The sequence below is a fragment of the Eucyclogobius newberryi genome, unplaced genomic scaffold (genome assembly GCF_026437365.1).
Source record: "Eucyclogobius newberryi isolate DKJ021-1_F unplaced genomic scaffold, fEucNew1.0.hap1 SCAF_31, whole genome shotgun sequence".
Classification (NCBI taxonomy): Eukaryota; Metazoa; Chordata; class Actinopteri; order Gobiiformes; family Gobiidae; genus Eucyclogobius; species Eucyclogobius newberryi.
The window spans coordinates 556,032-568,212 of record NW_027315957.1 but is presented as its reverse complement, the minus strand read 5'-3'; the positions used below and the strand labels follow the sequence as shown (position 1 = coordinate 568,212).

The following is a 12,181-nucleotide window of genomic DNA, read 5'->3' as shown; positions in this document are numbered from 1 at the left end:
CTCTCACTCTGGTGTTCACTCTCACTCTGGTGTCACTCTCACTCTTGTGTTCACTCTCACTCTGGTGTTCACTCTCACTCTGGCGTCACTCTCACTCTGGTGTCACTCTCACTCTGGTGTCACTCTCACTCTGGTGTCACTCTCACTCTGGTGTTGACTCTCACTCTGGTGTTCACTCTCACTCTGGTGTCACTCTCACTCTGGTGTTGACTCTCACTCTGGTGTTCACTCTCACTCTGGTGTTGACTCTCACTCTGGTGTCACTCTCACTCTGGTGTCACTCTCACTCTGGTGTTGACTCTCACTCTGGTGTTCACTCTCACTCTGGTGTCACTCTCACTCTGGTGTCACTCTCACTCTGGTGTTGACTCTCACTCTGGTGTCACTCTCACTCTGGTGTTCACTCTCACTCTGGCGTCACTCTCACTCTGGTGTCACTCTCACTCTGGTGTTGACTCTCACTCTGGTGTTCACTCTCACTCTGGTGTCACTCTCACTCTGGTGTTGACTCTCACTCTGGTGTTCACTCTCACTCTGGTGTTGACTCTCACTCTGGTGTCACTCTCACTCTGGTGTTCACTCTCACTCTGGTGTTCACTCTCACTCTGGTGTTGACTCTCACTCTGGTGTCACTCTCACTCTGGTGTTCACTCTCACTCTGGTGTCACTCTCACTCTGGTGTCACTCTCACTCTGGTGTCACTCTCACTCTGGTGTTCACTCTCACTCTGGTGTCACTCTCACTCTGGTGTCACTCTCACTCTGGTGTTGACTCTCACTCTGGTGTCACTCTCACTCTGGTGTTGACTCTCACTCTGGTGTCACTCTGGTGTCACTCTCACTCTGGTGTTCACTCTCACTCTGGTGTTCACTCTCACTCTGGTGTCACTCTGGTGTTCACTCTCACTCTGGTGTTCACTCTCACTCTTGTGTTCACTCTCACTCTGGTGTTCACTCTCACTCTGGTGTCACTCTGGTGTTCACTCTCACTCTTGTGTTCACTCTCACTCTTGTGTTCACTCTCACTCTGGTGTTCACTCTCACTCTGGTGTCACTCTGGTGTTCACTCTCACTCTGGTGTTCACTCTCACTCTGGTGTCACTCTCACTCTGGTGTCACTCTCACTCTGGTGTTCACTCTCACTCTGGTGTCACTCTGGTGTTCACTCTCACTCTTGTGTTCACTCTCACTCTTGTGTTCACTCTCACTCTGGTGTTGCTCTCACTCTGGTGTCACTCTCACTCTGGTGTCACTCTCACTCTGGTGTCACTCTCACTCTGGTGTCACTCTCACTCTGGTGTTCACTCTCACTCTGGTGTTGACTCTCACTCTGGTGTCACTCTCACTCTGGTGTTGACTCTCACTCTGGTGTTCACTCTCACTCTGGTGTCACTCTCACTCTGGTGTTCACTCTCACTCTGGTGTTCACTCTCACTCTGGTGTCACTCTCACTCTGGTGTTGACTCTCACTCTGGTGTTCACTCTCACTCTGGTGTTCACTCTCACTCTGGTGTTGACTCTCACTCTGGTGTTCACTCTCACTCTGGTGTTGACTCTCACTCTGGTGTCACTCTCACTCTGGTGTCACTCTCACTCTGGTGTTGACTCTCACTCTGGTGTTCACTCTCACTCTGGTGTCACTCTCACTCTGGTGTTGACTCTCACTCTGGTGTTCACTCTCACTCTGGTGTTCGACTCTCACTCTGGTGTTCACTCTCACTCTGGTGTTGACTCTCACTCTGGTGTCACTCTCACTCTGGTGTTGACTCTCACTCTGGTGTTGACTCTCACTCTGGTGTCACTCTCACTCTGGTGTCACTCTCACTCTGGTGTTGACTCTCACTCTGGTGTTCACTCTCACTCTGGTGTCACTCTCACTCTGGTGTTGACTCTCACTCTGGTGTTCACTCTCACTCTGGTGTTGACTCTCACTCTGGTGTTCACTCTCACTCTGGTGTTGACTCTCACTCTGGTGTTGACTCTCACTCTGGTGTTGACTCTCACTCTGGTGTCACTCTGGTGTTCACTCTCACTCTTGTGTTCACTCTCACTCTGGTGTTCACTCTCACTCTGGTGTTCACTCTCACTCTGGTGTTGACTCTCACTCTGGTGTCACTCTCACTCTGGTGTCACTCTCACTCTGGTGTTGACTCTCACTCTGGTGTTACTCTGGTGTTCACTCTCACTCTGGTGTTCACTCTCACTCTGGTGTTCACTCTCACTCTGGTGTTGACTCTCACTCTGGTGTTCACTCTCACTCTGGTGTCACTCTCACTCTTGTGTTCACTCTCACTCTGGTGTTCACTCTCACTCTGGCGTCACTCTCACTCTGGTGTCACTCTCACTCTGGTGTTGACTCTCACTCTGGTGTTCACTCTCACTCTGGTGTCACTCTCACTCTGGTGTCACTCTCACTCTGGTGTTGACTCTCACTCTGGTGTCACTCTCACTCTGGTGTTGACTCTCACTCTGGTGTTCACTCTCACTCTGGTGTCACTCTCACTCTGGTGTTCACTCTCACTCTGGCGTCACTCTCACTCTGGTGTCACTCTCACTCTGGTGTTGACTCTCACTCTGGTGTTCACTCTCACTCTGGCGTCACTCTCACTCTGGTGTCACTCTCACTCTGGTGTTGACTCTCACTCTGGTGTTCACTCTCACTCTGGTGTTGACTCTCACTCTGGTGTCACTCTCACTCTGGTGTTCACTCTCACTCTGGTGTTGACTCTCACTCTGGTGTCACTCTCACTCTGGTGTTCACTCTCACTCTGGCGTCACTCTCACTCTGGTGTCACTCTCACTCTGGTGTTGACTCTCACTCTGGTGTTCACTCTCACTCTGGTGTCACTCTCACTCTGGTGTCACTCTCACTCTGGTGTTGACTCTCACTCTGGTGTTCACTCTCACTCTGGTGTCACTCTCACTCTGGTGTTCACTCTCACTCTGGTGTTGACTCTCACTCTGGTGTTGACTCTCACTCTGGTGTCACTCTCACTCTGGTGTTCACTCTCACTCTGGCGTCACTCTCACTCTGGTGTCACTCTCACTCTGGTGTTGACTCTCACTCTGGTGTTCACTCTCACTCTGGTGTCACTCTCACTCTGGTGTCACTCTCACTCTGGTGTTGACTCTCACTCTGGTGTCACTCTCACTCTGGTGTTGACTCTCACTCTGGTGTTCACTCTCACTCTGGTGTCACTCTCACTCTGGTGTCACTCTCACTCTGGTGTTGACTCTCACTCTGGTGTAACTCTCACTCTGGTGTTCACTCTCACTCTGGTGTTGACTCTCACTCTGGTGTTGACTCTCACTCTGGTTTTCACTCTCACTCTGGTGTTCACTCTCACTCTGGTGTTGACTCTCACTCTGGTGTTGACTCTCACTCTGGTGTCACTCTGGTGTTCACTCTCACTCTTGTGTTCACTCTCACTCTGGTGTTCACTCTCACTCTGGTGTCACTCTGGTGTTCACTCTCACTCTTGTGTTCACTCTCACTCTTGTGTTCACTCTCACTCTGGTGTTCACTCTCACTCTGGTGTTCACTCTCACTCTGGTGTTCACTCTCACTCTGGTGTCACTCTCACTCTGGTGTCACTCTCACTCTGGTGTTCACTCTCACTCTGGTGTCACTCTCACTCTGGTGTTCACTCTCACTCTTGTGTTCACTCTCACTCTGGTGTTCACTCTCACTCTTGTGTTCACTCTCACTCTGGTGTTGACTCTCACTCTGGTGTTGACTCTCACTCTGGTGTTCACTCTCACTCTGGTGTTGACTCTCACTCTGGTGTCACTCTGGTGTTCACTCTCACTCTTGTGTTCACTCTCACTCTTGTGTTCACTCTCACTCTTGTGTTCACTCTCACTCTGGTGTTGACTCTCACTCTGGTGTCACTCTCACTCTGGTGTCACTCTCACTCTGGTGTTGACTCTCACTCTGGTGTTACTCTGGTGTTCACTCTCACTCTGGTGTTCACTCTCACTCTGGTGTTCACTCTCACTCTGGTGTTGACTCTCACTCTGGTGTTCACTCTCACTCTGGTGTCACTCTCACTCTTGTGTTCACTCTCACTCTGGTGTTCACTCTCACTCTGGCGTCACTCTCACTCTGGTGTCACTCTCACTCTGGTGTCACTCTCACTCTGGTGTTGACTCTCACTCTGGTGTTCACTCTAACTCTGGTGTCACTCTCACTCTGGTGTCACTCTCACTCTGGTGTTGACTCTCACTCTGGTGTCACTCTCACTCTGGTGTTGACTCTCACTCTGGTGTTCACTCTCACTCTGGTGTCACTCTCACTCTGGTGTTCACTCTCACTCTGGCGTCACTCTCACTCTGGTGTCACTCTCACTCTGGTGTTGACTCTCACTCTGGTGTTCACTCTCACTCTGGTGTTGACTCTCACTCTGGTGTCACTCTCACTCTGGTGTTCACTCTCACTCTGGTGTTGACTCTCACTCTGGTGTTGACTCTCACTCTGGTGTTCACTCTCACTCTGGTGTTGACTCTCACTCTGGTGTTGACTCTCACTCTGGTGTCACTCTGGTGTTCACTCTCACTCTTGTGTTCACTCTCACTCTGGTGTTCACTCTCACTCTGGTGTCACTCTGGTGTTCACTCTCACTCTTGTGTTCACTCTCACTCTTGTGTTCACTCTCACTCTTGTGTTCACTCTCACTCTGGTGTTCACTCTCACTCTGGTGTTGACTCTCACTCTGGTGTCACTCTGGTGTTGACTCTCACTCTGGTGTTCACTCTCACTCTGGTGTTGACTCTCACTCTGGTGTCACTCTGGTGTTCACTCTCACTCTTGTGTTCACTCTCACTCTGGTGTTCTCTGCAGGAGTCGGGTTTGTCGCGGTGGCTCGGTGAGCAGTTGACTCCGCTTCAGTCAGTCCCACCTTGGGGCGTTGCCATGGTGATCTGCCTCCTCATTGCCACGTTTACCGAGTGTGCAAGCAACGTCGCCACGGCAACGCTCTTCCTGCCCATCCTCGCCTCTATGGTAACTCTCCTCCTGACTCCTCCTCCATGTTTATAGTCCTGACTCCTCTATGTTTACAGTCCTGACTCCTCCTCCATGACTCCTCCTCCATGTTTATAGTCCTGACTCCTCCTCCATGACTCCTCCTCCATGTTTATAGTCCTGACTCCTCCTCCATGACTCCTCCTCCATGTTTGTAGTTCTGACTCCTCCTCCATGACTCCTCCTCCATGTTTATAGTCCTGACTCCTCCTCCATGTTTGTAGTCCTGACTCCTCCTCCATGACTCCTCCTCCATGTTTATAGTCCTGACTCCTCCTCCATGTTTATAGTCCTGACTCCTCCTCCATGACTGCTCCTCCATGTTTATAGTCCTGACTCCTCCTCCATGTTTATAGTCCTGACTCCTCCTCCATGACTCCTCCTCCATGTTTATAGTCCTGACTCTTCCTCCATGACTCACACTCCATTTTTATAGTCCTGACTCCTCCTCCATGACTCCTCCATGTTTATAGTCCTGACTCCTCCTCCATGACTCCTCCTCCATATTTATAGTCCTGACTCCTCCTCCATGACTCCTCCTCCATATTTATAGTCCTGACTCCTCCTCCATGTTTATAGTCCTGACTCCTCCTCCATGACTCCTTCATGTTTATAGTCCTGACTCCTCCTCCATGACTCCTCCTCCATGTTTATAGTCCTGACTCCTCCTCCCTGTCTCCTCCTCCATGACTCCTCCTCCATGTTTATAGTCCTGACTCCTCCTCCATGACTCCTCCTTTATGTTTATAGTCCTGACCCCTCCTCCATGTGTGCAGTCCTGACTCCTCCTCCATGTTTATAGTCCTGACTCCTCCTCCATGTTTATTGTCCTGACTCCTCCTCCATGTGTGCAGTCCTGACTCCTCCTCCATGTTTATTGTCCTGACTCCTCCTCCATGTGTGCAGTCCTGACTCCTCCTCCATGTTTACAGTCCTGACTCCTCCTCCATGTTTATTGTCCTGACTCCTCCTCCATGTGTGCAGTCCTGACTCCTCCTCCATGTTTAAAGTCCTGACTCCTCCTCCATGTTTTTAGTCCTGACTCCTCCTCCATGACTCCTCCTCCATGTTTATAGTCCTGACTCCTCCTCCATGTTTATAGTCCTGACTCCTCCTCCATGTTTTTAGTCCTGACTCCTCCTCCATGACTCCTCCTCCATGTTTATAGTCCTGACTCCTCCTCCATGTTTATAGTCCTGACTCCTCCACCATGTTTATAGTCCGGACTCCTCCTCCATGTTTATAATCCTGACTCCTCCTCCATGACTCCTCCTCCATGACTCCTTCTCCATGACTCCTCCTCCATGTTTATAGTCCTGACTCCTCCTCCATGTCTCCTCCTCCATGACTCCTCCTCCATGACTCCTCCTCCATGACTCCTCCTCCATGACTCCTTCTCCATGACTCCTCCTCCATGACTCCTCCTCCATGATTCCTCCTCCATGACTCCTTCTCCATGACTCCTCCTCCATGTTTATAGTCCTGACTCCTCCTCCCTGTCTCCTCCTCCATGACTCCTCCTCCATGATTCCTCCTCCATGACTCCTTCTCCATGATTCCTCCTCCATGTTTATAGTTCTGACTCCTCCTCCATGTCTCCTCCTCCATGACTCCTCCTCCTTGATTCCTCCTCAATGACTCCTCCTCCATGACTCCTCCTCCATGTTTATAGTCCTGACTCCTCCTCCATGTATCCTCCTCCATGACTCCTCCTCCATGTTTATAGTCCTGACTCCTCCTCCATGTTTAAAGTCCTGACTCCTCCTCCATGTTTAAAGTCCTGACTCCTCCATGTTTTTAGTCCTGACTCCGCTTCCATGACTCCTCCTCCATGGCTCCTCCTCCATGACTCCTCCATTGCTCCTCCTCCATGGCTCCTCCTCGTTGACTCCTCCTCCATGACTCCTCCTCCATGACTCCTCCTCCATGTTTATAGTCCTGACTCCTCCTCCATGTCTCCTCCTCCATGACTCCTCCTCAATGTTTATAGTCCTGACTCCTCCTCCATGTTTATAGTCCTGACTCCTCCTCCATGTTTTTAGTCCTGACTCCTCCTCCATGACTCCTCCTCCATGTTTATAGTCCTGACTCCTCCTCCATGTTCATAGTCCTGACTCCTCCATCCATTTCTCCTCCTCCATGACTCCTCCTCCATGACTCCTCCTCCATGACTCCTCCTCCATGTTTATAGTCCTGACTCCTCCTCCATGTCTCCTCCTCTATGACTCCTCCTCCATGTTTATAGTCCTGACTCCTCCTCCATGTTTAAAGTCCTGACTCCTCCTCCATGTTTATAGTCCTAACTCCTCCTCCATGTTTTTAGTACTGACTCCGCTTCCATGACTCCGCCTCCATGTCTCCTCCTCCATGACTCCTCCTCCATGGCTCCTCCTCCATGACTCCTCCTCCAGGATTCCTCCTCCATGGCTCCTCCTCCATGATTCCTCCTCCATGACTCCTCCTCCATGGCTCCTCCTCCATGACTCCTCCTCCATGGCTCCTCCTCCATGGCTCCTCCTCCATGACTCCACCTCCACGACTCCTCCTCCATGACTCCTCATCCATGACTCCTCCATGTTTATAGTCCTGACTCCTCCATGTTTATAGTCCTGACTCCTCCTCCATGTTTGTAGTTCTGACTCCTCCTCCATGACTCCTCCTCCATGTTTATAGTCCTGACTCCTCCTCCATGTTTGTAGTCCTGACTCCTCCTCCATGACTCCTCCTCCATGTTTATAGTCCTGACTCCTCCATCATGTTTATAATCCTGACTCCTCCTCCATGACTCCTCCTCCATGTTTATAATCCTGACTCCTCCTCCATGTTTGCAGTCCTGACTCCTCCTCCATGTTTAAAGTCCTGACTCCTCCTCCATGTTTAAAGTCCTGACTCCTCCTCCATGTTTTTAGTCCTGACTCCGCTTCCATGACTCCTCCTCCATGACTCCTCCTCCATGTTTATAATCCTGACTCCTCCTCCATGTTTGCAGTCCTGACTCCTCCTCCATGTTTAAAGTCCTGACTCCTCCTCCATGTTTAAAGTCCTGACTCCTCCTCCATGTTTTTAGTCCTGACTCCGCTTCCATGGCTCCTCCTCCATGACTCCGCTTCCATGACTCCTCCTCCATGACTCCGCCTCCATGACTCCTCCTCCATGGCTCCTCCTCCATGAGTCCGCTTCCATGACTCCTCCTCCATGACTCCGCCTCCATGACTCCTCCTCCATGACTCCTCCTCCATGGCTCCTCCTCCATGACTCCTCCTCCATGACTCCTCCTCCATGACTCCGCCTCCATGACTCCTCCTCCATGGCTCCTCATCCATTACTCCTCCTCCATGGCTCCTCCTCCATGACTCCTCCTCCATGGCTCCTCCTCCATGGTTCCTTCTCCATGACTCCTCCTCCATGACTCCTCCTCCATGGCTCCTCCTCCATGGCTCTTCCTCCATGACTCCTCCTCCATGACTCCTCCTCCATGGCTCCTCCTCCATGGCTCCTCCTCCATGGCTCCTCCTCCATGACTCCTCCTCCATGGCTCCTCCTCCATGGCTCCTCCTCCATGACTCCTCCTCCATGACTCCTCCTCCATGGCTCCTCCTCCATGACTCCTCCTCCAAGACTCCTCCTCCATGACTCCTCCTCCATGACTCCTCCTCCATGGCTCCTCCTCCATGACTCCTCCTCCATGACTCCGCCTCCATGACTCCTCCTCCATGGCTCCTCCTCCATGGCTCCTCCTCCATGACTCCTCCTCCATGGCTCCTCCTCCATGGCTCCTCCTCCATGACTCCTCCTCCATGACTCCTCCTCCATGACTCCTCCTCCATGACTCCTCCTCCATGACTCCTCCTCCATGGCTCCTCCTCCATGGCTCCTCCTCCATGACTCCGCCTCCATGACTCCTCCTCCATGACTCCTCCTCCATGGCTCCTCCTCCATGGCTCCTCCTCCATGACTCCTCCTCCATGGCTCCTCCTCCATGACTCCTCCTCCATGGCTCCTCCTCCATGACTCCTCCTCCATGGCTCCTCCTCCATGACTCCGCCTCCATGGCTCCTCCTCCATGACTCCTCCTCCATGGCTCCACATCCATTACTCCTCCTCCATGACTCCTCCTCCATGGCTCCTCATCCTTTACTCCTCCTCCATGACTCCTCCTCCATGACTCCTCCTCCATTGCTCCTCCTCCACGACTCCTCCTCCATGGCTCCTCCTCCATGACTCCTCCTCCATGGCTCCTCCTCCATGGCTCCTCCTCCATGGCTCTTCCTCCATGACTCCTCCTCCATGACTCCTCCTCCATGGCTCCTCCTCCATGACTCCTCCTCCATGGCTCCTCCTCCATGGCTCCTCCTCCATGACTCCGCCTCCATGACTCCTCCTCCATGACTCCTCCTCCATGGCTCCTCCTCCATGACTCCTCCTCCATGACTCCTCCTCCATGGCTCCTCCTCCATGACTCCTCCTCCATGACTCCTCCTCCATGGCTCCTCCTCCATGACTCCTCCTCCATGGCTCCTCCTCCATGACTCCGCCTCCATGGCTCCACATCCATTACTCCTCCTCCATGACTCCTCCTCCATGACTCCTCCTCCATGACTCCGCCTCCATGACTCCGCCTCCATGACTCCTCCTCCATGGCTCCTCCTCCATGGCTCCTCCTCCATGACTCCTCCTCCATGGCTCCTCCTCCATGGCTCCTCCTCCATGGCTCCTCCTCCATGACTCCTCCTCCATGACTCCTCCTCCATGACTCCTCCTCCATGGCTCCTCCTCCATGACTCCTCCTCCATGACTCCTCCTCCATGGCTCCTCCTCCATGACTCCTCCTCCATGGCTCCTCCTCCATGGCTCCTCCTCCATGACTCCGCCTCCATGACTCCTCCTCCATGACTCCTCCTCCATGGCTCCTCCTCCATGGCTCCTCCTCCATGACTCCTCCTCCATGACTCCTCCTCCATGGCTCCTCCTCCATGGCTCCTCCTCCATGACTCCTCCTCCATGGCTCCTCCTCCATGACTCCGCCTCCATGGCTCCTCCTCCATGAGTCCTCCTCCATGGCTCCTCATCCTTTACTCCTCCTCCATGACTCCTCCTCCATGGCTCCTCCTCCATGGCTCCTCCTCAATGACTCCTCCTCCATGACTCCTCCTCCATGCTTGCAGGCCCAGTCCATGTCGCTGAACCCTCTGTACGTGATGATTCCGTGCACGCTCAGCGCCTCCTTCGCCTTCATGCTGCCTGTGGCCACGCCCCCCAACGCCATCGTCTTCTCTTACGGCGTCCTCAAGGTCTCCGACATGGTGAGTCCAGCTGTAGACCAGGTCCAGACTCAGGTCCAGGTCCAGGCTCAGGTCCAGGTCCAGGCTCAGGTCCAGGTCCAGGCTCAGGTCCAGGTCCAGGCTCAGGTCCAGGTCCAGGCTCAGGTCCAGGTCCAGGCTCAGGTCCAGGTCCAGGTCCAGGCTCAGGTCCAGGTCCAGACTCAGGTCCAGGTCCAGGCTCAGGTCCAGGTCCAGGCTCAGGTCCAGGTCCAGGCTCAGGTTCAGGTCCAGGCTCAGGTCCAGGTCCAGGTCCAGGTCCAGGCTCAGGTTCAGGTCCAGGTCCAGGCTCAGGTCCAGGTCCAGGCTCAGGTTCAGGTCCAGGTCCAGGTCCAGGCTCAGGTCCAGGTCCAGGTCCAGGCTCAGGCTCAGGTTCAGGTCCAGGTCCAGGTCCAGGCTCAGGTCCAGGTCCAGGTCCAGGCTCAGGTCCAGGTCCAGGCTCAGGTCCAGGTCCAGGCTCAGGTTCAGGTCCAGGTCCAGACTCAGGTCCAGGTCCAGGCTCAGGTCCAGGTCCAGGCTCAGGTCCAGGTCCAGGCTCAGGTTCAGGTCCAGGCTCAGGTCCAGGTCCAGGCTCAGGTTCAGGTCCAGGTCCAGGTCCAGGCTCAGGTCCAGGCTCAGGTCCAGGTCCAGGTCCAGGTCCAGGCTCAGGTTCAGGTCCAGGTCCAGGCTCAGGTCCAGGTCCAGGCTCAGGTCCAGGTCCAGGCTCAGGTTCAGGTCCAGGTCCAGGCTCAGGTCCAGGTCCAGGCTCAGGTCCAGGTCCAGACTCAGGTCCAGGTCCAGACTCAGGTCCAGGTCCAGGCTCAGGTCCAGGTCCAGACTCAGGTCCAGGTCCTGTCTCACGTCCAGGTCCAGTCTCAGGTCCAGGTCCAGACTCAGGTCCAGGCTCAGGTCCAGGTCCAGGCTCAGGTCCAGGTTCAGGTCCAGTCTCAGGTCCAGGTCCAGACTCAGGTCCAGGCTCAGGTCCAGGTCCAGTCTCAGGTCCAGGTCCAGACTCAGGTCCAGGTCCAGGTCCAGGTCCAGGTTCAGGCTCAGGTCCAGGCTCAGGTCCAGGTCAGGCTCAGGTCCAGGTCCAGGTCCAGGTCCAGGTCCAGGTCCAGGCTCAGGTCCAGGTCCAGACTCAGGTCCAGGTCCAGGCTCAGGTTCAGGTCCAGTCTCAGGTCCAGGTCCAGACTCAGGTCCAGGTCCAGGCTCAGGTTCAGGTCCAGTCTCAGGTCCAGGTCCAGACTCAGGTCCAGGTCCAGGCTCAGGTCCAGGTCCAGGCTCAGGTTCAGGTCCAGTCTCAGGTCCAGGTCCAGACTCAGGTCCAGGTCCAGGCTCAGGTCCAGGTCCAGGTCCAGGTCCAGGTCCTGGTCCAGGTCCAGGTCCAGGTCCAGGTCCAGGCTTAGGTCCAGGCTCAGGTCCAGGTCCAGACTCAGGTCCAGGTCCAGGTCCAGGCTCAGGTCCAGACTCAGGTCCAGGTCCAGACTCAGGTCCAGGTCCCGGTCCCGGTCCAGGTCCAGGTCCAGGTCCAGGCTCAGGTCCAGACTCAGGTCCAGGTCCAGACTCAGGTCCAGGTCCAGGTCCAGGTCCAGGTCCAGGCTCAGGTCCAGGTCCAGGCTCAGGTCCAGGTCCAGGCTGAGGTCCAGGCTCAGGTCCAGGTCCAGGTCCAGACTCAGGTCCAGGCTCAGGTCCAGGTCCAGGTCCAGGTCCAGGTCCAGGTCCAGGTCCAGGCTCAGGTCCAGGCTCAGGTCCAGGTCCAGGTCCAGACTCAGGTCCAGGTCCAGGTCCAGGTCCAGGCTCAGGTCCAGACTCAGGTCCAGGTCCAGGTCCAGACTCAGGTCCAGGTCCCGGTCCAGGTCCAG

General features: G+C 54.5%; 1 protein-coding gene and 1 long non-coding RNA gene across 3 annotated transcripts in view; one reads left to right on the top strand and one right to left on the bottom strand.

Annotated features, from left to right (window-relative positions):
• The first annotated feature begins 4,833 nt into the window (after window positions 1-4,833).
• The window catches only part of LOC140374768 (Na(+)/citrate cotransporter-like), a 7,612-nt gene continuing 264 nt past the window's right edge, over window positions 4,834-12,181 (top strand). Inside the window, exons 1-2 of the mRNA XM_072461769.1 lie at window positions 4,834-5,001; window positions 10,188-10,325. Of these exons, the coding sequence (XP_072317870.1) occupies window positions 4,912-5,001; window positions 10,188-10,325 (228 nt within the window). The 5' untranslated portion in view covers window positions 4,834-4,911. The remainder of the gene's footprint in view (window positions 5,002-10,187; window positions 10,326-12,181) is intronic.
• Window positions 5,229-10,304, bottom strand: LOC140374769 (uncharacterized). 2 transcript variants are annotated; one of them, XR_011929109.1, is made up of 3 exons: window positions 10,169-10,304; window positions 7,703-7,727; window positions 5,229-5,252 (listed from the first exon to the last, which is right to left on the bottom strand). It is a non-coding gene; the product is annotated as an uncharacterized lncRNA (long non-coding RNA). The 2 variants fall into 2 exon arrangements; XR_011929110.1 differs by lacking the exon at window positions 5,229-5,252 and adding an exon at window positions 5,404-5,424.